This window comes from Heteronotia binoei, chromosome 3 (assembly GCF_032191835.1).
Source record: "Heteronotia binoei isolate CCM8104 ecotype False Entrance Well chromosome 3, APGP_CSIRO_Hbin_v1, whole genome shotgun sequence".
Lineage (NCBI taxonomy): Eukaryota > Metazoa > Chordata > Lepidosauria > Squamata > Gekkonidae > Heteronotia > Heteronotia binoei.
Window position 1 is genome coordinate 50,155,731 of NC_083225.1, and position 26,738 is coordinate 50,182,468.

Consider the following 26,738-nt stretch of genomic DNA (forward strand, 5'->3'; position numbering starts at 1 on the left):
AACAGTTAATTCCTGTTTCTAAAAATTAACTTAGAGAATTGTGCAGGGATGTTTTGTTCCCCTTCTTCCCCCCAACTAGATGTCCCCAACCTTTCTTTGTGGCATACCCTGTTGCACTGTAGGGGATATGAAAGAAATGCTTCCCTTCAGTTGGGTCACTGTCAATTATCTTCTGCATTGGATACATCTGGGCTTGAATCAATGTCACTGAAGGCCTCTCGATTTGTGAACGTGGTGCTCAGAGTCAAACTGTGACGAGGGTTCACAGGGGCCAGCTCGTTAAGAATTATATTGTCATTTTTCACAAGTGTTGTCTTGTCCATGTTCTCCTTACTGTACTTTGCAACAACGGCATCCAGGAAGTCAACTTTTGGTGGCAAAGTGCCACTTTCAAACAAGTATTTTGCCAAATAGGACACTCCTATGTTAGTGAAGAATGAGGTGAGCATGGCCAGAGTCTTGAAGGGAAATCTCTGAATGTAAATGTCGTCATCATCTTTGTACCAGCCAGGATAGAAAATCAAGGGCTGCAAGTACAGATATGGTTCTCCTCCTGTAATTCGGAGTAAAAGACCAAATGAGTATCCTGCAATAGCACCATAGGTGTTGGTTCCTTTGATAAAAAGGACGCACAAGAGCTGAGGGAAGATGATGATGTAAACCAGGTCAGAGCTCAGATACCAGAGTCCATAAACTGATTTTGCAAGCAGGGCCATTGCTGTTGCTGATGCTCCAAACAAGAGAATGGTGATCCGCATGACCCAAACTATTTCCTTGTCTGATGCCTGTAAAACAGAATGTTGCTTTGGTTTGTATTTCTTTTATTTGCATTCTTTAACCACAAACACAGGACTATACAAATTCAGCTATAGTAAAAAAGATTTATAATAAAGCCAGTTTAGCAGCTGTATTGAATAATCCAGAATATACACCATCAAATCAATCTGGTGAAATCCTGACTATTGGTAAACCTCCTCTCCAAAGCTACCAATACAAAGATACAGAGATGCAGGACTCATTCTTTTACTGGGATGCATGCATAATACTTCTAGACCCTGATAATTTATCAAAGCTGGTTGTATGGAAACATTACAAGTATCACCCTCCAAGTACTGTATCACTTCACATGAACCCATGTAGCTGCTTTATTGGATCATCAGTCCATCAATTTCAGTATTGTACACTCAGACTTGGCAGCAACTCTTCAGGATCTCAGAAAAAGACTGATCCTTTCAATTGGAGAAGCCAGATATTGAATCGGGGACCTTCTGTAAGCCAAGCAGATATTCTACCAATGAGCCATTATTATTATTATTTGTTTGTTTGTTTATATTCTGCCCATCCCCCCGTAGGAACTCAGAGTGGAGCACAACATAAATAATGAAATCACAATAAAATCACAGCAGCATGACAATAAAAACCGATTACAATATTCAGTACAACAGAGTGGTCCAGCAGGACAACATGGTAAGATGGTATAGTAGGACAGTATAACAAATCAGTGCAGTAGGGTAGTACAGTACAGTAGGGGAGGACAACTGATCTAAAAGATAGATAGATGCCCGCAAACCAGGTAGGTCCCAGATCTCCACAGGGAGCTGATTCCATCAGGTTGGGGCCAGGACCGAAAAAGACCTGGCCCCAGTAGAAGCAAGATGGGCATCTCTTGGGCTGGGGACAGTCAGCCTATCTTGGGAGGCTGAACGGAGTGACCTCTGAGGCATATACAGGAAGAGATGGTCCTGCAGGTATGTTGGTCCCAGGCTGCGTAAGGCTTTAAAAGTCAAAACTAACACCTTGAAATGAATTTAGTACTTTATAGGCAGCCAGTGCAGGCGTGGAGCACCGGCTGTATGCTTGTCTGTACAGGTGATGCAGTCAGCAGGCAAACTGCTGCATTCTGCACCACTGCAGTTTCCGGATCAGTTTCAAGGGCAAGCCAGTGTAGAGCCAAAGTAGAGCCAGCGGGTTACAGTAATCTAGCCTGGAAGTGATCATTGCTAGTGTCACTGTAGCCAGGTTTTTTTTTGGGGGGGGTGTGTGTGGAGATATGATGCTAGCTGCCTAATCTGCCATAGATGGAAGAAGGCAGACCTGGCAGCCGCTGTGACCTGGGCCTCCATAGAGAGTGAAGCATCCAGGATCACTCCCAAACTCTTCACCTGTTGTGTCAGCACTAAAACAGTGCCATCCAAGGCTGGGAGTCGGGTGCACAACCCCCCCCCCCCCCCCTTTGACTCAGGCACAGGACCTCTGTCTTAGTTGGATTTAGCTTCAGTTGACTGCTGTAACCATCCAGCATCAACTGCTACCACTGATCCACTGATATCCCTGCCACGAAGATCAGCAAGCTGGATATTCATTCACCAACATCAGTTTACCATCTCCTTTGCGCACAGTGTCATTTGCCAGGTCATTGGCCTCCTAAGATCTTTCATGTCACCTTAATACTCTTAACGGGAGATACTGATGAATAATCCTGGGACCTTCTGCCTGTGTGCTCTATCACTAACCCACAGTCTCTTCCCTACTACCAGCAAAGGGAGATTTAACCCCCCCTCCCCATCTTGTTGGTCTCTAAGGGGCTACTGAATCTAACCATTACTGCATATCAACATGGCTGTCTGAAACTATCCCCTACCACCAGTTACTAAATTCAGCTTTTGGCAAGCTCATGACTCTCTCTGTCTCTCTTTCTCTCTCTCCAATGTGACATTGCCTATTAGTTGTTATGGCCTGTTCCTATGCACCAGTGATCAGTCCCAAGGCATGACTGTGGTTCAGCACCCTATAGTTCACATTCAGTGGAGCAAGTTTCTGCTAGCTTAAATTGATCTATAGGAGAAGTGTTCAGATTAATACATAATACTGAATTTATTAAGAATTGTTTAGTTTCACTTTGTACTAATTCAATATTAGCTCTTTGTTCCTCATACTATGCATGCACACACACATGTAGTAATACTGTGTGCACAACCTAGACTTTTGGGCCACCGCTAACTATTGCTGTGTATGGAATTCTTCCATTTGACATGCCTTTTAAAACTTAAAATTGATCAAGTACATTTTCCTTCTATACCTGGTAAATGTGTCTCCAGCCACTAACTGCAAATTATTATCCTATGACATAACAAAAAGTTGGTTGTAATTTAACCTTACACTTTGCCGAAATGAAAGTTGATAAATATTCCGTGCAAACATGGAACTTGCTGATAAGATGGAAGAATCCGCTGATGACATTACAGCAGCTGACACTGCCCCAAGACCAAAGAAGGAGATATAAACCGGGCAAAGATACTGGAGGACAATTGGTAAAATCATATCAGCTTCATCTTTTGTCTTGGGATCTATCATACCATATTCAGTCTGGTTCCAATCTGTAACACAAAAATCCATGTCTTTCCATGTCTGTACATATCATGTACTAAAAAAAACGCAACAAAATTTTGCATTCTGATTTGTGAAATCTAGATGTTATTAACAAACAATTAGAAATTAGAACAGGCATACTGCTGCTTTCCTTCAGTGGCGCCTGTTAACTTCACCTCCCTAGGTGTCCAGGGTAACCTGGGCCCCAGAATGTTGTACCCCTAGCCCTCTCTCTTTCAGCAGCCCAATATTTTTAGTATCCTCTTTGATAAACCACTGGGGCATTCTTCACAGATTGCTTTTAAGATTGCCAAATGTTGCATACAATATCATGAGTATACAGGTATATAATAATTAAGTGCAATGCTTAAAAGTGTTCTAAACAACAAACCTACTAAAATGATGGATTATATTGAGGAAAAGAGAAGGCAGATGTATAACTCTTGCTCTAGAATAATTCTAATGGTAGCTGATGCTTCAGGTATCAGTGATTTGAACAACAGCATACCTGTTGATGCTCCTATTGCACCAATGAGTATTGCAGGGAGTGCCATCACAAGACATCCAAAAGCTGCCAGAAATGATAGCACTTGAGCATACATAGCAGATGAAGATGAAAGGACTCGCTGGAAATATGCTTGCCATGGGATTCCCCCTAATATCTGTGGATACAACAAGCAGACCCTTTCATCATTTCTGGCTACTAGAGGTCCTTTTGAGATCACTTTCTTAGCCACTGTTACTCAATATATTTCACTACATCCAGTAACAACACACAATAATTGTACAGCTGCACCTTCAGCATGGAAAGGTTTTCATACTACAATCTGTACCAAAATCATTAGGGTGGGGTGAGAAGATTAGCTAGAATTACTCTAGAATTGTTGGTAAAGAAATGTTTGTATAATTAGATACAATAAATCCATCTAATGCATCCCATTCACTCTCCTTATCCATTCAACCACTCTCAAGAGTGACATCTGCCACTGAGTTGTCTTTCAGGTAGATTCTTCACTATTTCAGATAACTGTTGTGGCAAAGTTCAGCATAAAGTTACAAACCCCTTTCTGCATGTTGTAAGTAGTCATTTTTTGGAATTGCAGAATTCACCATGTAAAACTGAAAGCAGTTACCTTCTGTTGGTGGAAAGTGCTGTCAAGTTGCAGCCGACTTATGGGTGACCTTGTAGGGTTTTCAAGGCAAGAGCTGAACAGAAGTGGTTTCAGGCCTGTAGCTACAGGGGGACCTGTGGGGCCCTGCCCCCTGACTTCCTGTTGGGTGCCCTGTGTCAGGTGCCCCTGACCTTCCCCCTCCCCCATCATGGGTGTAAAAGCTGAGAGACTGGGGACTCCCCCTCCTTCTCCCCATGATTTAAATTGCATGGGAGAGATACCTAGGAGCAGTCGCTGCTCTCCCCAAACCTTTAAATGGTGTGGAGGGGCACTGGCTGCCACTGGGTACCTCTCCCATGTAATTTAAACCACTGGGGAGGGACAGGATAGCCCCCAGTTCCCAGCTTTCACCTCTGCTAGCCCCCAGGTGGTTGCAGTGGTGGAGAGGGGGCAGAAGGGAAGGTCACTGAGTCAGGTGCCCTGGGTCAGAGCCATGGTGGCCAGGGGAGGGGAACTGTTAAGTTTTAATACTTTTTAAAATCCTGGCTATGGGCCTGAGTGGTTTGCCATTGCTTGCCTTTATAATGCAACCCTAGGCATCCAAGTGCTAACTAGAGCTAACACTGCTTAGCTTTTGAGGTCCAATGAAATCAGACTAGCTTTCACAAGGCAGGTAAGGGCCCATTATATTCTAATATCCCATTTTTATACATCCTTTACAGATCTGATAGGAGGCACTCACCAGTAAGAGGAAATTGTCAAGCCATGTGTAGATGTCAGGGGTTTTAACAAAGCCAAGCCAAGGCTTTTGGTATACTTCATGGACTGCTGTAATCCCAATGTCTGTCACTGCAGGATGGGACATTGCAAATGGAACACTGATCCACTGTAATGAAAAAGCAGCAATTTTTTTAAAAAATAGGGTGGGGGATCATGAAGAAAAGTTTCATACTTTTATATAGCAGTTCTTCAACTCCAAACACAAATGCAGGTAGTCAAGAAAACAATGGGCTGGATCCTGTCATTTTATTTGTTGGTTAGGATTGCCAACACTGCCTCAGAGAATTCTGGGAGATTTTGAGAGTGCTACCTGGGGTGGATGTGACTTCTGTGTGATTTCCCCCTAATCTCTATGGGAAAGACCATAAAACATGTAGGAATTCCTATACATTTTTTTCTCCTACTGTATTTCCTAAAGGCATTGGAGCCAAGGGCAGGGGTTTACCCACTGTGGGACTGCAAATAGCAAGCCTGATTTCAGTGCTTCTAGTACAATGCAGTACTGCAGTCCAAGCTCTGCTCACAACCTGAGTTTGATCCTGGCAGAAGCTGCATTCAGATAGCCGGCTGAAGGTTGACTCAGCCTTCTATCCTTCCAAGGTTGGTGAAATGAATACCCAGCTTGCTGAAGGTAAAGTGTAGATGACTGGGAAAGGCAATGGCAAACTACCCTGTAAAAGTCTGCTATGAAAACATCCTGATGTGACATTACCCCATGGGTCAGTAAGAACCCGATGCTTGCACAGGGGACTTTACCTTTAATACAAAGAGCCTTAGTGGAAAGGTCCTTGTGCTAAAGAAACATGTGGGCACAGGCAGAATGAAATTGAAGGACCCACTCCCAAGAAAACATATTTTCTGATTATTTTAGTCCAAAAGAAAACTTAGAGAATATAATGTAGGTAAACACAGGGCTTTTTTTGTAGCAACTCCTTTGCATATTAGGCCACACACCCCTGATGTAGCCAATCCTCCAAGAGCTTACCGTAGGCCCTGTACTAAGAGCCCTGTAAACTCTTGGAGGATTGGCTACATCAGGGGCGTGTGGCCTAATAGGCAAAGGAGTTCCTGCTATAAAAAAAGCCCTGGGTAAACATAAGATTCACATGGAAATTGCAGATAAATATTCTTGAACTTAATATTTATGGTTTTATCTGTTTTATCTGTTTTAAATGTTTATTCCCTTATATGTTTAAATATTGCTTAATTTTATGCTGGATCTATTGTTGGAAGCCGCCCTGAGCCACCCGTGGGAAGGGCGGGATATAAATTCTAAATAAATAAAAAAAAATATTTCAAAGCTGAGCTTCTAGAGAAAATGGAAGCCTGGAACAAGGGCTCTGACTCATCCTTACCAGAAAACAGAGAAGTAGTTATGTTTCAACTATTACAACTCAAACTTAGAACAAATCTGTAAAGCAAAGATGTTTGGTAGCTCTTTAGATTAACATTGTTTTAATTTAAACTGTTTCTCATTCTCAAATTTTTCATCTGTGAACCCAGACATAATATAGGAGATGGTCCTTCAGGTACTTGGACCCAAATTGTTTTCAGCATTCCCTTCTTCCCTTCCTCTTGGGAATGATTTGCTCTCCTCTCATTGTAATAATAATTTATGGTACATCAATACTAGTTTTAATCATGGTGAATGCTGATCACTGTTCCTGCTCATCCAGGGTTTGACAGAATAGCTCAATGTTGGTTTGAAATGAGAGTTAAAGATGGATCCCACTGTTAGCCATACACTTATGGTCAGTGCCCACCTAGCCCTTAACTGTGGTTGAGGATATTGTGTATTTCCCATTGTGTGCACAAAGTATTTTACAAGTATCAGAAGACCCACCAGAAGCTGCAAGGTATATTGTGATTATATATTTCCCAAACAGAACTCAGTTCTTCAGTGCTGGATGGATAAAACTGGAATTCTTGTTGTCAGGGAAAATGTAATTTACTATGGGAAAGAGCTGTACATAGCACATACCCTAATCAGTGCAAAAAATGTTGAAACATAATATTGAGAAACTCACCAGTCCTAGGAAAATGCAGAACAACTGGACCACATCAGTGTAGGCTACTGAGTAAAGTCCCCCCACAAGTGTGTACAGAATTGCAATTAGGGCAGAAATAATAACTGAAATATTGATGTTGACGTCAATGATCACACTTATGGTAGCACCTGCAGAAGAAAGTTTTAGGGGAAGAAAAACAAAATATTATTTTGGCCATTCACGCCTTTCAACGTTTTCTCCAAATGGCTGGTTGATTCTCTGTTACAGGGTTGGCTTCAGATTTTAGGAGAAGGCCCCTAGTTTAACACAGACTCATTAACAATCTAACATATGTGTCTTCTATGGATGAGGCTACATGGTTGCTTTATAATGCTGGAGAACCTTGAACCACAAATATGACATACAGTGCAGGTCATTCTTGTACGTCACACAGAGTATTTCTAAGCTAGTACTACTGGTGTAAAAATTCTGTATGGAATCATCCAATTCCAGTTCTAGTAACCTTCAATGGCACACCAAGTACAGAATCATCATTACTATGATACATCACTATTATGAAACTTTGTGGAGGAAATACCATGCAGAAAGAATGGTAGGAGGAACAATAAGTGTCACTAGATCTGTTAATCCAGCACTGACAGCTCTCTGGGGCCCAAACTCAGAGTAAACTCCAGTCACTCATTTGTATTGCCCTGGTGCTTATAACAGAAAAACCTCACATTGTTCCTAACCTTCAAGTTGCCCTTTTGTGAAGATAGCATGCTTAAAAGGTAGTCGCAGTCCTCACTTCCACATTGTGAAACACCACAGAAAGCCTTCTCCTAAATTGAGCTGTGCTCCAAAAGAATGCATACTTTAAATGCCCTGAAAGTTGTTTAAGCCACTCAATTCCCATCACCTCAGCAGGCATTTTATTCTCAGACTCTTGAGGCTTTGCAATAAAATTATGGTTAAAAGCTCCCCATTGCTTTCCAGCTAATCAGAGCACAGCTGGAAAGAAATTTGATTATTTTTTTTTATTTTAAAAGATTGTACTACCAAACAGCTTTATATATGCTATCAAGTATGTGTGTGTGTTTTCCCTCAACTTAAACTAGCAACAATTGCAAAGACCACTTACAGCTATTCACCTGCAGAGTTACCGCCATGCTAGAAGAGCTACCAGACATTCTGATTAGGGCAGAATTAAGTCACAATTCCATCAAAGACAGAAGTTTTGAGATTTTTAAATTAAATCCTTGTGTATCGTTTTGAATGTGAGTTTTCACCAGGGGTACATCCCAAGAACATGAGCACATGAAGCTGCCTTATACTGAATCAGACTAATGGTGCATCAAGGTCAGTACTGTCTATTCAATCTCATAGCAACTTCCAGGGTCTTTGTTAGAGGTCATTCACATCACATCACCTACTACCTGGTTCTTTCATCTGCAGATGCTGAGGATTGAACCTGGGACCTTCTGCATGCAAAGCAGATGCACTATCAGTGAGATAGAGCTGGCTTGCCATTGCCTGCCTGCCTAGCAAGTTGGACATTCTTGGTGTTGTCCCATCCAAGTACTAATCAAAGCTGACCCTGCTTAGAGTTGGCAAGATTGGGCTAGCCTGGGTCACTCAGGTTAAACATATTTTAGATCTTGTGATTCAGCCTATAGTTTCACTAATGCTGATATACACAATCACTTGGTTGAAATCCAGCCCATTAGGTGAACAATCCAAACACTTCCCCAGCATGCATACTTAGTAATTTGCAGATACATTGCACAAATAAACCTATATAAGTTTACAGTCCTGATTTTTAGGATGCTGTATGCATATGTACACCCATATCACATGTTACTTTAAAATTAATGAAAACACCCTCACATACATATCTACCGTACATATTGGACCATCATCCAGATTCCTAGGCCAGTGAATTGATCTTTAATCTTTAAATCAGTGGTTGCAACTAAAATCCTCAAAGCAACATTTCCCCTAGTACAAATATATACTTAAATCTTATATATTGTATATTATTTGACTGAAGTGGTGTAATTATGAGAAACAATTGCAGAAAATTCTGTGAAAATAAAAACACTCAAGAACTAAGATATTGCTTGGTTTTGAGATCTTAAGGGCATTTACTATAAAGGCTGAATGGCTTAACAGATACAAGTACATTTTCATCTGCAACACAATCACTCAAATCTCTTTAAAGTTAAAACAAGTTGTATACACAAAGCCTTTCATAATGAATCTCTTCAAATGTTACTATAAATAAAAGCACACCCAAGATTTCTATGCAGCATTTTACAACAAGGTTTTCAACAACAATTATCACTTTATTGTTATTTGGCGTCTTTGAGGGAGCCAACTAGTTTTTAACTTAAGTTTTTGATTTTCTGACTATCTCTAGGCACATAATAGATAGACTTCTTATTCTAAATGCTTTACACCAGGAGAGATCAACATCTCTATCCATCAAAATCACTGTCTTCTCCAAACATTCATACATCCAGTTGATTATCCTCACTCCAAGCAACAGAATTATCATCAATATTCCTTACCTAATGCAGAGAAGATGGCTGCAGCCCAGAACATTTCCCCCATTAATGCAGGTATGAAAATAAGCCCTCCCATTCGTTTTCCATAAATTTGTTGAAATGGGTCCAACATTGTCACATAACCTTTGGAACGCATTGGCTTTGCAAAGAATAATCCACCTGTAACATGAGAAGGACCAGAGTGATCTCAGGATCCAGACAGCTTCCTTCTCCAGCATTCAGTATACAGCACCACATCAGGGTTTTTTTTTTCTGTAGAACTATATTTTCATTCCATATAAATTGCAAATATTTACTGGAGTACAACATTTTAAAATTTAATCCCACACCCTGAACATTCAGGATATGTGTCAGAGTAGGTGCTTCCTTGGAATGGATTGGTACAGATATTCCTCTGTCAGAAGTAGAAAGACTAGTCATGTTTATTATGGTCATTTCACCCCTCTGTTAAGTCTCGTGCAGGGAACACATTACACTCAAATCTTTTTGATGTCCAGATTTGTTGTACTGTTCTTAGGACAATCATGAAACACAAAGTCAAGTCAGTATCAGAATCTGGCTAAGAGCTAGGCCCTTTACAGCTGATCATATCCTAATTGGAGGTTGTGATCCATCAAGCCCGTCATACCTCTGCCAGGAGCTGTTCTCTTCCCTAGTGCTGATCCTTTCCCATTTTCCAGCTGCTCCTGTACAAAAATTCATCTACATGAAAGGTGGAGTATATAGAGGACCATGCCTTGTAGTCAATGGAACTGGGTCACAGAGCAACCATCCTTGGCTTATGCTTTAACTGTGCCATTTCTAAATTTAACATTTCACTTAATCCACAGCTCTCACTTACCTACAATCAAACTAAGGGAATATCCAATGGGGGCCTGAGCCCAAGCCAGTCCATATCCCGGCACATAGACAGCCTCAGCTGTCCCATTGATGTAACCTCCTCCAACCCAGGTGGCTGAGAAGAAATGGAAGAATGTTAACACATATGACAGAGGGAAAAACAAAGAAAACAGAACATTTGTTTTTGCAGCTAATGCATTACCAATAGAGAGGGATACATAATGTGATGTACACATCAGCTAAATATGACAGGTATTTAATAGGTACATTATATTAAAAGGCTAGTTGATATAGGCATTCTGAAGAAACAGAAGGAAGTGCAAAATACAGACTAAAGAAAAGAGTTTTCACCCTCCACCCAAATGTTTGCTGTGGTATCCTTTTTTAAAAATTCAGTTTCTCAGACAGGTAAGCCTGCCTGGGGTGCCCCGCACCCTAGGGATAGCCCTGGTTCCCACTTTGAAACAGCTGCCACCACAGGGACTGGAGGCCAGGGAAATGTGCTTCACCATTTTGGGGTCAGTCAGCAATTTTTCTTTAGGCCAGTTTTGCCAGGGATCCTGGAGGTTGGGGTTTTTTTGCCAACTCCTGGGCATGGAGCAAGTGTCACTGGGTGTGTGTGGGGAGAGACATTTGTGAATGTGCTGCATTGCGTAGGAGGTTGGACTAGATGACCCTGCAGGTTCCTTCCAACTCTGTGATTCTAGGACCAGTAAGCTGTGAGCCTCCCTGAGCTGTGGTCTTCGTGCTAGGGTAGGTGTAAAGGGTCCATCTTGACCAGTAACCTCTCACCCTTCTCCACAGCTCCTGCACTCTCATCCTAGCATTGATGTGGCTTCTGGGTGGAAAGCAAGATGACTGCTGAGAAGAGAGAGCTGCTGCAGAGAGCCTCCCAGGGAAAAAGCAAGCTGGCCACAGTGGAGTGGCTGTAGTTTTACTACCCTTTCTCCATGACCAGAATGTTCTCCTCTGGCTACCTTGGCAACCTCATACTCATGCCTGAGCTGAGATGCACATGCTGAGAAGAGAGTGAGAAGGTAGTAAGGAAACCCCTTACTCTAGATACTCAAGGGCTGGCTAAAGTTCAACAGGTAGTGGGAAGAGACCACATTATGTTCTCAGAAGTAATCTGGTAATTAGTTTGCAGTTATATGTTCCATATTAACAGTTATATCTCATATTATTGTATGTATGTATGTGGTGATGTGGTGCCCCGGACACTCAAGAGTCATCTGGCTCCTTTGATTGATGTTAATTGTGAATGTGGTTCTATGTGAGCCATGGAGTAAGGACCACTGACCTAGATTTAGAAAGAATTTATGCCACCAAGGACAAGATACTCTCTGAGCTCTTAAGAACTCTAAAATAATAAGAAGAGAAGAAGAGAGTGGATTTATACTCCACCCTTCATTTGGCGTCTCAGAACAGCTTACAATCTCCTCTCCCTTCCTTTCCCCAAAACAGGCACCCTGTGAGGTAGGTGGGGCTGAGAGAGCTCTCCGAGAACTGCTCTTGAGAGAACACCTCTGAGTGAACTTGTGACTGACCCAAGGTCACTCCAGCAGCTGCATGTGGAGGAGTGGGGGATCAAATCTAGCTCTCCAAATTAGAGTCTGCTGCTCTTAGCTACTATAGCAAACTGATTTCAAGATTTCTTGATTTTGTACCCCTCTTCCCAGCCATCTTATGCATCTAGGCCAATGGGTTAAACATAAGGACAGGTTTGTTGGACTGAGGGCTCACTGCTTTCTGAGACAGTTCCCCAGATCCAGACACTGATAAAAATGTGGCTGGAGAGAGTGGTATCTATATAACCTTCTGAAAACATTTGTGAATTTTCAATAATCTCAAGATCTGTGTTATCTCATACTGAATTCTTGATCCCCACACCAGGAACTGCAGCTGGCCCATGATGACTTTGATAGTATTTGTCAAAATCAGTAGGATACAATTTGGGAGTCTTCCTATCTGCTTTTCAGAACTTCTGGTGATGAGTGCCTCCTGGTTGCAAAGTGGAGTAGAGAGCCAACATGGCATAGTGATTAGAGTGTCAGACAAGAACAACCAGGTTTAAATCCCTGCTCTGCAAAGGAAGTTCACTAGGGGAGCTATCAGAATCTTATAACCTACCCTACTTCACAAAGTAATTGTGAGGAATAAGGTACTGGAGGCAAGAATGATGGGATAAGCCACTTTGGATCCCAATTAGGGAGAAAAGCAGGATATAAACAAAAAAAGTGTTTTCCCTTTTGAGGTTTCAACAGAGTTCCATTCCCTCTATTAGTTTTCTTAGCTGAACTACAGCTAGTTTGCAGTCAGCTTGGATATTTCTAGAAGCAGCACCTAGTTTGGGGCTTTGTCTAACTAGTTCCCTTTCTATACATCTTCCTTCCTATCCTTCCCTGCATTGTGTGTCCAAAGGAACCATAATTTTAACCACAGACAGTGCTCAAACACACCGGATTGCCCTTCTAGGAAATATGTGTTCCTGACAAAATCCTCCTCCTGCTTATTGCTGATGTTGGCCCCAACTCTTAAATAAGATTTATTATTTGTTAATATATTTACATCCTGCCTTTCTTCTGTCATGGAAGTCAAGGCTGCAAACACTGAATTTATAGAAGGGCCCCCAGACAGTGGCTCAGGTCAGACCTAGATCTGCTTAGCTCTGCCAAAGTTGAAGGAACATGTGCTCTCCAACTATGTCCTGGATCGGTGCTCTGTTCACTGCAACTCAAGTCAGATTATACTGCCTTCTCACAAGTCCACCACATGTGGTAAAAAGAACCTTGCTGTTTTTTACACTTCCAACACCTATCCGAAACATTATTGTTCATTTTTGCTAGTTTTTTAGGTGTCATGTACCATCTATACAGCATTCTAAAACAGTTCTCTTTTATGTTATAGCACGTTGATATTTTCATAGAGTTCTTCCATAGGTGTTCCCATGTCTCCATTTGTATTTCTTTGTTAAAATTTATTGCCCAGAATCATTTGAGGTTTTACCCCCTCCTCTTCTGTAGACCATTTCAGTAATCAGTAATTCAGTATAGATCCTCGAAATCAATTTTTCATTTTCATCCAACAGCACTTTCTCCATTTCTGTTTTTTCACATCTTATACCTGTACTCCTCATATCTTTCTCTACCAAGCTTTTAATTTGTAAAAATTGAAACCAATCAAATTTATCTTTTAGCTCTTCCACCAACTTCATTTCTATTTTGCCTCCATGAAATTTTAGCAGTTGCTCATAGGTAACCCATTTATCTTCCTGTGAACTTTGAGACAGCTTTATGACTTCAGTTGGCACTATCCAAAGCGGTTTCCTCTCATCACCATATTTACTATATTTTTTCCAGGTATTCAATAAAGTCCTCCTTATATAACGGTGTGAAAAAAAATCATCCAACTTTTCCTTCCCATAGTACATATACACATGCCAACCAAAAACATTTCCATGGCCTTCTAATACCAATAGCTTTTTGTTAATCAAAGTCATCCAGTCCTTAATCCAAACCAAACAAACTGCATCATGGTATAACAATAAATCAGGTGCTTGAAAGCCTCCTCTTTCACATCTGTCAGAATTTTCATCTTAATTCTTGTTTTTTTACCCGCCCAAATAAATTCTGAAATCTTTCTCTGCCAGAGATGGAATTGTTTCTTATCTTTCACTATTGAAATAGTCTGAAAGAAAAACATAATTCTTGGTACAACATTAATTTTAATTATAGATATCCTCCCCAATATGGATAAGTTCAATTTATTCCACTTTAGCATATCCCCTTCAATTTTATGCCAGAGCTTTTCATAATTGTTCTTGTATAGATCAATGTTCCTCATCATAATCTCCACACCCAAATACTTTACTTTTGACACAACTTCACAACCAGTAGCATTTTGTAACTCCTTCTGTTAACATGATGACAAATTTTTACTAAGGATTTTAGATTTTTCATTATTAATATAGAAGCCTGCTAGCTCACCAACCTCTTTAATTTTTTTCAACAACAAAGGTGTTATTTGTAATGGATTTTCATTGATAAACATCACGTCATCTGCAAATGCTCTATATCTGTAGGAAAAACCTTTCAACTTCAGACCCTCTATCTCATTATCTTCATCAATTTGAGTCAGTAAGACCTCTAGGGTCATTATAAACAACAGCGGAGATAGAGGGCAGCCTTGTCTTGTACCTTTGCTGATTATTATTTGTTCAGTCAAATCATCATTCACACAAAGTTTGGCTTGTTGTTCTGTTTGGTGAGCCAGTTTGGTGTAGTGGTTAAGTGTGCGGTCTCTTATCTTGGAGAACCGGGTTTGATTCCCCACTCCTCCACTTGCACCTGCTAGCATGGCCTTGGGTCAGCCATAGCCCTGGCAGAGGTTGTCCTTGAAAGGGCAGCTGCTGTGAGAGCCCTCTCCAGCCCCACCCACCTCACAGGGTGTCTGTTGTGGGAAAGGAAGGTAAAGGAGATTGTGAGCCGCTCTGAGACTCTTCGGAGTGGAGGGCGGGATATAAATCCAATATCTTCTTCTTCTGTATAAATTGCTTTAATCATCCTTATAAAATCGGCTCCTAATTCCATTTTTTCCATCACTGCAAACATAAAATCCCAATTAAGATTATCAAAGGCTTTTTCTGCATCCACAAAAAATAAAGTCACCTCTTTTTCTGGGTGTTTTTCATAGTACTCTACAATGTCTATTACTGTTGTAATATTATCTCTTATTTGCCTTCTGGGGAGAAATCCTGCTTGTTCCTGTTGAATAGAAATGTTAAAATGCTGTTTGAGTCGTTCTGCTAGAATTCTAGCAAATATTTGATAATCATTATTCAGTAGTGAAATCTGTATATAGTTTTTAACATACGTGGAATCTCTTTCCTCTTTCGGTATAAGTGAAATTACAGCTTCTTTCCATGTATTTGGTACCTTCCCCTCTTGCCTGATACAGTTCATCCATTTTTGAAGTTTGGGTACTAATACTTCTGTCAAAACTTTATAAAATTTTGCTGAAAAACCATCAGGACCTGGAGCTTTACCTACTTTCATTGAACAAATTGCTGCTTCAATTTTCATTTTCTCAATTGAATCATTCAATTTTTTTCCATGCTTTCACTGAAAGGTTTCACTTTTATTCTTTGCAAATAGGCCTCAATTTTCTCTTTATTCACTTGTTGGCCTTTAAATAATTTGGCATAAAATTTGTAGAATTCCCTTTTAATTCCGTCTTGATCTAAAATTTCTTTACCATCTGAAATAATTTTATTTATAAATTTCTTTTCTTCTTTAATTGTCATGCCAGATACTTCCCTGGTTTGTTAGCACCTTCAAAAGACTTCTGCTGCAACCTTTTTAAGTTCCACTCCACTTCCTTATTCAATAGGTGTCTCAGTTGGTTCTGTAGAATCGTAATCTCTTGCAATATTTTTTTCTTCCCCGGTCTTTTCTTCAGGTCATTTTCTTTTCTGCCTATTTCTATTTGTAAGTCCTTCATTTGTTTTTCTTTAGCTCTTTTATCTTTATTATTCAGTGAAATTAGTATTCCTCTCATAACAGATTTGTATGCATCCCATACGGTCTGAATTTTAACATCTTGATTGTCATTCATTTGGAAGAAAGCTTATTTCTTTTTCCAGAGATTTCACTACATCTTTTTGCAGCAGATCTTCATTTAGTCTCCATCTTCTACACTTTTTCACTCCTTTTGCTAACCACAGTAATGGATTGTGGTCTGCACCTATTTTCGGAAGAATCTCTATTTTATTAGTAATAAGTCCCAGGTCCTTCATAGACCATATCATATCAATTCTCAAGAAAGTGTCATGCCTTGCTGAGAAAAAAGTATAATCTCGTACCTTAGGATTGAACTCTCTCCAAATATCTTCCAAACTTTCTTGCTTTACTAATTAAATAAAAGACTGGCAACTTGCTATCTTTATTCTTTTTATTTCCAGATTTGTCCAAAGAGTTCTTAATAGTTCCATTAATTTCTCCCATTAACATTACATGCTCATAAGTCATTTGGTCAAGTTGCTGCAAAATGTCTTTGAAAAAAGCATCTTTGGCCTATTAGGGGCATATAGTCCCAGCAACAATGTCTTTTTCTCATTAATAAACACCTCCACCACAATATATCTACTTTCATTTTCTTTAAAAACCAATTTCGGCTCCAGTTCTTTTTTAATATAAAAAACCACTCCCCTTTTTCTTATCTTTTGCTAGCGAGAACAATTCTTCTCCCAAAGCTTTGTTCCATAAAATTTGTAATCCAATTGCTTAATATGTACTTCTTGTAGAAAAATTACTTTACATTTCTGCTTTTTAATCCAATGAAAAATTGCCTTTCTTTTTTTGAGGTGAGTTAAGTCCATTTACATTCCAAGAGATTAATTTGTAATCCATAATGGTTTTTACAATTATTCTGTACCCTCAAAATCTTTATTGTTCACCAAAAATTCATTCATGCCTTGGGTGTCCACTATTGTTTTTCTCAGTCTATTATGCTCAAAGCTGAGACCTTCAGATAAAATCCATCTATATCTTATGCCCTTCTCTCTTAGCTTGTCAGTCAGTTTCTTGAATTGCTTTCTGTCACTGATGACCTTTCTCGGCAATTCCTTTATGATTCTCACTCTGCTTTCCTCCACAACCATTGGGCTACTAAACTGCTTGGTTAAGATCCTTCCCACCACATCCCCTGTAGTAAATTTCACTACCACATCCCTGGGTAGCTTGCGCTTTCTGGCAAATTTTGAGTTGACACTATATATATAGTCACACATATGTTCCACCTCAACTGGGTCTTCTTCCAGAAATTCAGCCAAAATTGTAGCCATTTACTTCTTCAAATCCTCTTGGTCAGCCTCTGGCACTCCCCTCAGATGAATCATATTCTCCATCACTTTACAGTCTTGCAATATTGCTTTATCCTGCAATTTCTTGATAGTAGCATCTTGGTCTTTTATTTTAACTTCAATCTCTTCAGGGTTTTTTTGCTGTTGCTTGAGACTCTTTTTAAAGTTCCTCAATCTCCTTCTTAAATTCTTTCTTTACTTCTTCAGCACTAGAGTTGATTTCTTGGGTTATTTCTTTAGTTAATTTCTTTTCACTGCCCGTTATTAATTCCTTCATTGCCTTTAATAATCTTGTTTCCATAGCATCCAATTGTTCTTGGACTTGTTTAGACATTTTCCCTTCTCCCACTGAGGCTGCTCTTAAACGTGTAACTCTAGATCCCAGCTTCTGATCAGACATTACTGTTTGCCCATTGCTTATAATGGGATCTTAGTTGGTCTCACTAATCCACAATCCAATGGTTGCATTCAATAGATTGGAGCCTACCCTTTCCAGCATGGCCAAAATCGCCATCCTAGGAGCCTCCTAGCTCCAGATATTAATTTTTAAAGTTCTTAAATTCCTCAAAATGGCGGCCGTGATGTTTTCAAGCCTCTGTTTTAAAAAGTTTTCCTTTTCCCCCCTAGGGCTTAGTCTTTATTTCCAAATATATAGTCCAAACTGTTTCGCCATATGAGGATGATTTATGTTGGTTTTAAACATTTTTATAGTCCAAATCCAGTTTATTTTTAATAAAACTTTGACCTTTCTATAATGGCCTCCGATGATTCTCTATGGTTCCTGGTTCTGAAATATACCCGGATGTTTGGAGGTTCCTCTTCTTTCGCCACTTGCTTCCTGACTCTATGGAAATGAAGTCCCATTCTCTATGATTGTAAATCTCATGATACTTGAAGGAGTTGTCACTCCCTGCTTCGTCATGAGAGTCTGCAGCTTTGTTATGCCTGGTTTTTTTTTTTCCAAAGCCACAAAAATTCCAAACAGCAAGTATTTTTCTGCACTTTACTGCTTTCTCTTAGCTCCAAAAATTCCACCTTTACCCCCTTCCACTTCTCCTTAATTTCTTACTTTGACAAATAGTTCTGGATCTTAGCACTTTTCTTTAAACAGTCTTAATTTGCTCCCAGAGTGTTAGATAAGAATCTTTTACCTTAGCGCCGTCTAATCTTGCTCATACTGTCTAGTTTTCCTTCAGAAGTTATTATAGTCTATAGAAGGCTGGAACCTTGATGAGTTTAAGTCAATTCAATGACTCCAGAGATTCTTTACATAAGAACATAAGAGAAGCCATGTTGGATCAGGCCAATGGCCCATCCAGTCCAACACTCTGTGTCACACAGTGGCAAAAAAAATGTATATATACACACACACTGTGGCTAATAGCCACTGATGGACCTCTGCTCCATATTTTTATCTAAACCCCTCTTGAAGGTGGCTATCCTTGTGGCCGCCACCACATCCTGTGGCAGTGAATTCCACATGTTAATCACCCTTTGGGTGAAGAAGTACTTCCTTTTATCCGTTTTAACCTGTCTGCTCATCTATGTAGACGATGGGATGCAATCTCTCACCGGGGGTTCTTCAAAGCTGAAAAAAAAACCCCTCCTGGGGTCTCTCGTCAGCCAAAGTCTCTCCCCTCGAGGTAACAAGCATGTCCTAAACAAGTTCCTTTACTGAAAACAGGTAGACAGCAGGCATTAAAATGTCTTTTATGTCCAAAACAAAGAACTCATACTCCCCCTCTGTGAGAGACAGGTCAGCTCACCATGTTTCAACCCCAGAATTTTGGTCTATAATTCAACAAGAGATATCAAAAATCTTGGGTTATAATGTCAAGAGAGCACCAGATGTTTTCCTGGTGGGATTACAAATAGAAAGTTTTCCGAAGCAAGATAGGACATTGTTGTGGTATTTGCTTTCAACTGCAAGGACATTGTATGCGCAAATGTGGAAGCAAGACAAAATACCTGATAAGTGGGACTGGGTCTTAAAGGTTCTTAACTGGAGTGAAATGGACAAACTTACTAGAATCTTAAAAGAATATAATTTGGAGAACTTTAAAGAAGATTGGGATAAATTTCAAAACTATGTGGAGATGCAATGGAAGGTGAAGAGACATTTAGTGGTTTTTTATATTAACTGAACTCTAAAAGAGAAAAAGGACTGTGATTACTGAGTACTGTTTTAGTAGTGAAATATAAGTAGCTGAGTTTATATAGTAAGTTTATGTGAGTTACGATTAAGATCTGAATAATTTTTAGTGATGATTTAAGGACTATGAAATATATGTTTAATGTTTAACAAGTAATAATTGAATTTTTAAAAGTACAAAGAAGAATAGATTATGGTTATCTGATTAAATCTGTAATATTGAGGATTAAGAAGTAAGTAATAAGTAAAAGAATAAGAATAGTAGTTATATTGGAGTTAAGATAAAGTTAAGTGAATAACAACTTTTAGTTAAGATTCTATATACGTGAATTTTTACTTTTAAAAGGTTTTAAATTTGTTTTGTATACCGGCGGAGGTCACAATTTGGAGGGTGGGAGGGGTAAGAAATTGTGTAATGTATTGATGAACTATATTTAGATTTTGATAGTAGAATACTTTTCAATATATTGCAAAATAAAATTTTTGTTCACAAAAAGTCAGATTATACTGCCTAAGACTCACTATTGAGAGCACTGGAACATTTGTCTGACTTAAGTATTCCATGGTTCTTTATATCCTTAATGAACAATGCTGTAAGAAAAGATTCATAAATATTTAAAAAGGTAAAGGTAGTCCCCTGTGCAAGCACCAGTCATTTCCAACTCTGGGGTGATGTCGCATGACAACGTTTTCATAGCAGACTTTTTAGGGGATGGTTTGTCATTGCCTTCCCCAGTTATCTACATTCCCCCTACCCCAAGCAAGCTGGGTACTCATTTTACTGACCTCGGAAAGATGGAAGTCTGAGTGAACCTTTAGCCAGCTACCTGAACCCAGCTTCTGCCAGGATCAAACTCAGGTCATGAGCAGAGAGCTTGGACTGCAGTACCGCAGCTTTACCACTCTGCTCCATGAGGCTGCTCATAAATATTTAGGTATTCATAATACTTAGCTGACTAATTCAGTGGTATATCTCAAAAAGTTAGAGGGAAATAGTGGAAAGAGGCATGTTTTCCTGTTTAAGGGAAGCCAACTCTTCTTCCTATGATCAAACAGTGGTCAATTGATCATCTTGCCAAAACATGAAACACAAACCAGTTCCAAATGGTGGGGGTGAATAATGCAGACATAGACAGAAAGGACTGTTATGGAGCACTTCCTCCCCTACTGGCCTATTAGTGCCTGCATAATGGTGAGGAAGAAGGGGTTGTTTGGAGTGATCATATGATTTCCCCACAAAAGAAACATCATAATGCAAAACTAGCAGTATGTCACCTTTCTGCCAGTGTTGGAACAGATGCAAGGTGATAAAAACCCTGTTCTCAATTGCTCTATATGTGATGCTGCCAGATAAGATTGTGATATACATAAGCTGGTTCCCTGTCAGGATGCAATGGGATGGCATGGGTAGCAAATGCCAGTAATGATCTGTCTTGTTGTGGCTGATGTACGAGTGGATTTTTGTTACTTGATTTTTACAACAGGAAACATGGGCATGGTTTGCCAAAGAACTGTGTCCACTATGCAAGCTTAGAGGCTCAAGGTAGATTGACAACTGGGTTTTTTTTTTTTGTAAAATTTGTTATACTGATATTCTGTACAAATTTGGGCTATTTAAGATATTCATTTTAAAAAACAAAACTATATCAGTATGTTGTCAATTAAACAAGGGAAGTATCAAACAGTAGAACTTCCACAGATCCCATTTTAATTATTTGCTTTTTAAAATGAAGGAGCAGGCAGACGGTGACACTGGATGTTGCATTCTAAAATGTCACAGACTTCTTTTTTCCCATGCAGAGAATTTGAACAAGTTGCTGAGATTTATGCAGATGTCAAAGATTCTGCATACCAAAGAATTATACAAGACAACCTGTCTCCTGTGCCAAAGGGACATTTGTATATGTGACGGACTGCTAAGGGTTAATGGCTAACAGGGTCTGAGAACCTCTGAGTGACAGGTGGTTCAAGCAGAATTTTGTGGAGAGAGTCAGTTAAGGAATGACAATTGGGAGCTGACAGTTGATGAAGAAACAGTTAAGCACTGACTGTGAACTGGGAATGAGGTGGAGTGGATCAAGGAACATCCTCATTCAAGCCAAAAAAAGGAAACAGCTTCTAATAAAGAGAAGTGATCCCTGCCCTGTTATGAAGGGAAATAGCTTCTAGAAAAGGGAGAGTGATCCCTCATCTGTGTATAAAGAAGGATGTTGAGAACGTGGTGGTATATTCCTGCCTTCTAAACTTTACTTGTTGATGAAACTCAGAAACCTATGCTTAAGTGTTTAAACAAAAACTGAAAAGGCAGCCTCTCTCCTCAAAGTTTTAAACACCTGGTTGAATAGCAGAAACACTTGTTGGGAGCAAATTATCTGGTGTTTGTGTGAATAAAACTAACAGTGTTGCTTTTATTATCTGTACACCACATACATCCCACACTTGATTCCACCTGACCTTGTCTTCTCCAAGGTAAATAAACAGTTTGTTTATTTTGAACTTTTAAAAGCCTCTCATGAGCTATTTCAAAAGCAAAATATAAGAAGGTGATTTTTGTCTCTTCCCTCAGTTCCCTGGGCTGGGCTAGCATCTCTCTCTCTCTCTCAGTTTCTAACCGTCATAGACAAACAAATAAGAGGAAAAATCCTGTTTATGATAGAGGGAAGAGGGTAAGATTGCCTTAGTATCTTATAATGTTCCTCATTTAAATTAACTGATTACATATCTCATATATCAATCTCTTTGTGTCCACAAATGGTGCTTTGGAAGCTTTAAGTTAATATCAATGTTAATTAAGCTTCTCATGCACCCTTTCCAACATTACTCTGTTAAATTGTATTAACACTAGTGATATCCCTGAACCATGCAGATAACTTGTGGTGTCATTTTTTTAATTGTACAACATTAATGGTGCCATCTAAGGCAAAGTTACAACTTTCTATGTCAATTATATTAATGGGCTTAAAGGATGTAACTATGTCTAGGATTGCACAGCAAATTGTTTTCCAAGAGATTTTCCCCAGAAGATCACAATTTACACACCCCCCCCCTCCCAGTGATCTTAACTCAGAATTTTAAGTCATTCTGGATATGTAATGTTAGGGGGAGGGGGGTTGTGTGTGTATTTTACTACTAAGAAAATTGGCTATATACAGAATGACAGTTAAAATGCATGTTGTTGGTCTGTAAATGTGCTGAAGTTAAATCTGTTATTCCTTCGTAATTTCAGGGTATGATAGTACTTTAAGAGCAGCAGATGCCTCTGTTATTACAGTTTTTAAAATATTATTTTTCTTCCTTAATAGTTGAAGAAAAAGATATTGGATTTATATCCTGCCCTCCACTCCAAAGAGTCTCAGAGAGACTCACAATCTCCTTTACCTTCCTCCCCCACAACAGTCACCCTGTGAGGTGGGTGGGGCTGGAGAGGGCTCTCACAGCAGCTGCCCTTTCAAGGACAACCTCTGCCAGAGCTATGGCTGACCCAAGGCCATGCTAGCAGGTGCAAGTGGAGGAGTGGGGAATCAAACCCGGTTCTCCCAGATAAGAGTCCGCACACTTAACCACTACACCAAACCGGCACTAATGGGTGTTAGTGATCAAGAGCACATTTTACCATGTTGTGAGTAATTATTAACATAGCTATTCATAGAAGATGACTACTGATACTCCCAATGTAATATTCTCATAATTTTTAGAACCAGCAATTGATTCTTCTGGCAGAATTAATTGCATTTTGTCTTCCAAATGTCAGAACCTGCTCCTCCAGTCTGATAAAACACAGATCATCTAACATTTTTCACATTTAACTGTTGCACACCAAAAAATCAATGTGAGCTTAGCATTTGATAATCACAGGAATTGGGAACAGCTCCACCCAGAATTAAAAGGAGAATAAAATTTTTACTCTTGGATCAAAATGTGAAGATTTAACATGACACATTTCTTGATTTAATTCATGTCCCAAACTATAATTGAATGAAAATTGTATTTGAAATCAGTAGAATTTATTACATTTATATCTTTACTATATATTTTTAATGACAAAGCCAGAAATTGTACAGGAAAAGGGAAATAGAACACTCAAAGAAAATAGTCATATGTGGGAACCAGTTTTAATTTGAATTGTACGGCCTTTGTAGTACAAAAGGCGGAGTCTGTTTTTGTCTAATATCATTCTGCACTGACCTAAATGTTAGTTTGCTAACAAGTATAATTGTAGGCCTGGGCATTAAACTTTCTGGCGCATTATGACTCACCATTTGGCCCTGTTGCCCTCTCTGATGTCATTACTCGGTCAAGGAGACTTGCCATCTTGCAAAGTAAAGCAGAGCTCTAGATTAATCAGAATTCCCCTTTCTGATATCAGTACCCACAATAAGGTTAAGAACTAGCAGACTAGGCTAGCTTAATTGCATACATCTTACATAAATTGCTTTGTACATCACAACATGATATGCTGAAACATTTAGTTAAATGAGGATAAAGCAGGGATGGTGAATCCCTGGTGTGATCCTACTGAAATTGGTAGCTGTATTTGGCTCATACATAACTGAATGGACCTAAAATAGTCTTTGTTTCATGGTATTTTGTGCTTTCCATTCTTTTAAACACCTTAGGTTCTTTCAATAGAATGTCACACAGCAGATTTGAAATATTCAAAGAAAAAGGAATGTTCCATAGGACTCTATATTATATGAGTGGTTAATTGCCCTTTATTTATAAGCTTAATGGAGGAGCAGTAAAATTAATCCATTTTTTTTCCAATGTTAGCAAAGGCATTGAAAGAATAAGAAATTTAGTTCATTTGTTAAATAATTGCTCTAATAAACCCAAAGGGACTATGTTAGGAAAGTCATGGATGTGTATCAACATTGCCTTGTTTGTACTGCATTATTCAGTAAGATCAGTGGGATGTATTTTCAAAGGCAATAACAAAACACACGTGTGTGATTCTTGTTGGAAACACTCAGAAGCAACTGGTTGAAGGTTTTCTGTCAGGGCTATTTTTGTAGCATACAATTTTTGTGAAAGTAGCAGTTTGTGAAGTTTTACACTTTAAAAAGGGCTATATTTGCATTCCCATGCACAATAAATGCACAGTAAACCATAAATAAAAAGAGAAGAACATACCAGTCATGGTAAATCCACCAACCAGCAAGCCAATGTCTCTTCCACCAACTATAATAGCTTCACTACGATCTCCATCACTTCCACTGTTTTTGGTTCTCCAAGCAGCCCATATTCCAACAAACAGGATTGCCAAGTAGAACACAATGATAGCTACCAGACCCTCCACATGGAAAGGCATTTTGAAATCACAATGGTTGTCTGAAATGCTATTTCACTAATGTGAGTGCTAGGAAAAAGGTAATATGACATTTTACATTTATGGTGCATTACCCTCAATGGTATTCACACGTCCAAATAAACCTAGAATGTTATACAAACTAACAAACTAAGCAGCATAGATTTAATTTTCATTTTACCCCAGTATCATTCCTTTATTTCAGATATAAACTCCCTTCTGGCCAAACCTAGAAATCAAACTGTTGACTAGGAACTTGTTATTTTTTAGCTTAATAGTTTACAAAAAGTAAGTTTATGAAAACCTATAGTTTTTGCAAAAAATGTGGCTTATCAAACCTAATTTTAAGTACAGTAAAGAGATTATCTTCAGTATCACACATATTGGAAACTGCTACAACATGAATATTTGTTTACTCTCCAGTCTCATAAAAAATCTTTTCAGTGAAATAAGTCATTGTACTGAAGACTATTTAAAATGTGGGTAAAAGAATAATTATCAGAAATTTCCCCCCTCACTTCTGCACCTGTAGTTTTCATTTGATAAGAATGACGTTTCTAATCCTTTAAGAAAAATACCTCAAGTCTGTCCTTTGTCTGACAGGTTCACTAGAATATGTAAAGTGCGGGCAGAATCCAACATAATCAACAATCTGCCTAACTGAACAATGAGACTAGAACTGTGAAACATATTTAACATCTATTAACCTGTTTTTCATGGTTCCCTCAGAGTAGGTAATACTTTTGTAACTGATGAAAAGTGTGTTTTCAGTCAAAACAGTCAGAGAGTAGAAAGCCTCAAGCATCCCTTAACTGGTCATCCCAGTTAAGACTAGGAATTTCCCTCTTTCCCTCCCTGCCATTAGTGAATACTGCCTTAGAAATACAGACTCAGCTCTTAAAGTTCAAGCAACAGCAGCTGCTTGTTAGAGGTTAACAGTGGAGTTTAACACAGGCAATTCCTAAAGTCCAGGAGTAGCCTCAGTAACAAGTTGGATTCATTTCTTCCTTCACAGCCTATGAAATCATGACTTGTTCCCAGCATTAACAAGCAAAAGCTTGTCCCTCCCCCCCCAACCCTCCTGTCCGTGCCCAAATTCACCTCTTTTGCAGCAGGTTTCCTCGTCTCCCTCCTTTCACTGTGCTCTGGCTCCACTTTCCCTTGATCTGGCATCAAGCAGCTCAATCTCAGCGCCTTGCATTCACCCACAGAGGCAGAGTGTGAGAAGCAGCTTTCCCCTGCTTTAAAGGGACAGGCACATTGTACTGAGCTCCAGCCTGACAAGGGCATCACACACTAGTCTGTACACCGGTCAGCTCCTGTAAGGCACAGCAGGGAAGCCCCTTGCATCCCACCAGCTAAAAAACTGAACTGCCTTCCTTCTTGGGAGCTTCTGCCTCCCTTCCCATTATTCCAGATTGCTCGTTAAGGCCGTAACTGTGGAGGCAGCCAGCCAGTCCCCCAATGGATAAATTAGGACTCTTTTCTCTCAAGAGTGCAGTAATCCCTTCTGGAGGCTGTCCGGAACAGCAAAGCAGAAGATCCTTGGCTTGAATTCTCCAGTGTCTGTAGCTCTCTGCTGCAGGTATGGAAAAGATGCAGTCTCCTTCCCTTCCTTTCCTGCTGTCAAGCTTTTGCTCATTTTGGGGCCTATTGGCCACAGTTATTGGATTAAAAGAGGAGATTCCATTATAAAGGAGCGTACTGAGGAGTTTGCGTCCGTCAGAGATGGGAGAAAACGTCACTGGGAAAATGGGGGCTGTGGG

At 39.5% G+C, this 26,738-nt stretch overlaps 1 protein-coding gene across 1 annotated transcript; it reads right to left on the minus strand.

Annotated features, from left to right (window-relative positions):
• SLC5A7 (solute carrier family 5 member 7) lies at positions 1–26,523 on the minus strand. The gene is made up of 9 exons (XM_060233774.1): positions 26,074–26,523; positions 24,798–25,023; positions 10,658–10,771; positions 9,820–9,975; positions 7,289–7,437; positions 5,224–5,367; positions 3,878–4,031; positions 3,160–3,377; positions 1–785 (listed from the first exon to the last, which is right to left on the minus strand). The coding sequence occupies exons 2-9, from the start codon at positions 24,973–24,975 to the stop codon at positions 162–164; spliced, it is 1,737 nt and encodes a 578-aa protein (XP_060089757.1). The 5' UTR covers positions 24,976–25,023; positions 26,074–26,523; the 3' UTR covers positions 1–161.
• Positions 26,524–26,738: the final 215 nt, after the last annotated feature.

Bases quoted from the DNA above. Each gene is read 5' to 3' on its own strand.
- SLC5A7 (XM_060233774.1), bottom strand. From the start codon at position 24,975: ATGCCTTTCCATGTGGAGGGTCTGGTAGCTATCATTGTGTTCTACTTG. The intron at 3,378-3,877 runs GTATGCTGTTGT...TTTGTGTTACAG, and splicing joins TGCAATAGGAGCATCAACAG to ATTGGAACCAGACTGAATAT. The intron at 786-3,159 runs GTAAGGTTAAAT...TCTGTTTTACAG, and splicing joins AACTTTCATTTCGGCAAAGT to GCATCAGACAAGGAAATAGT.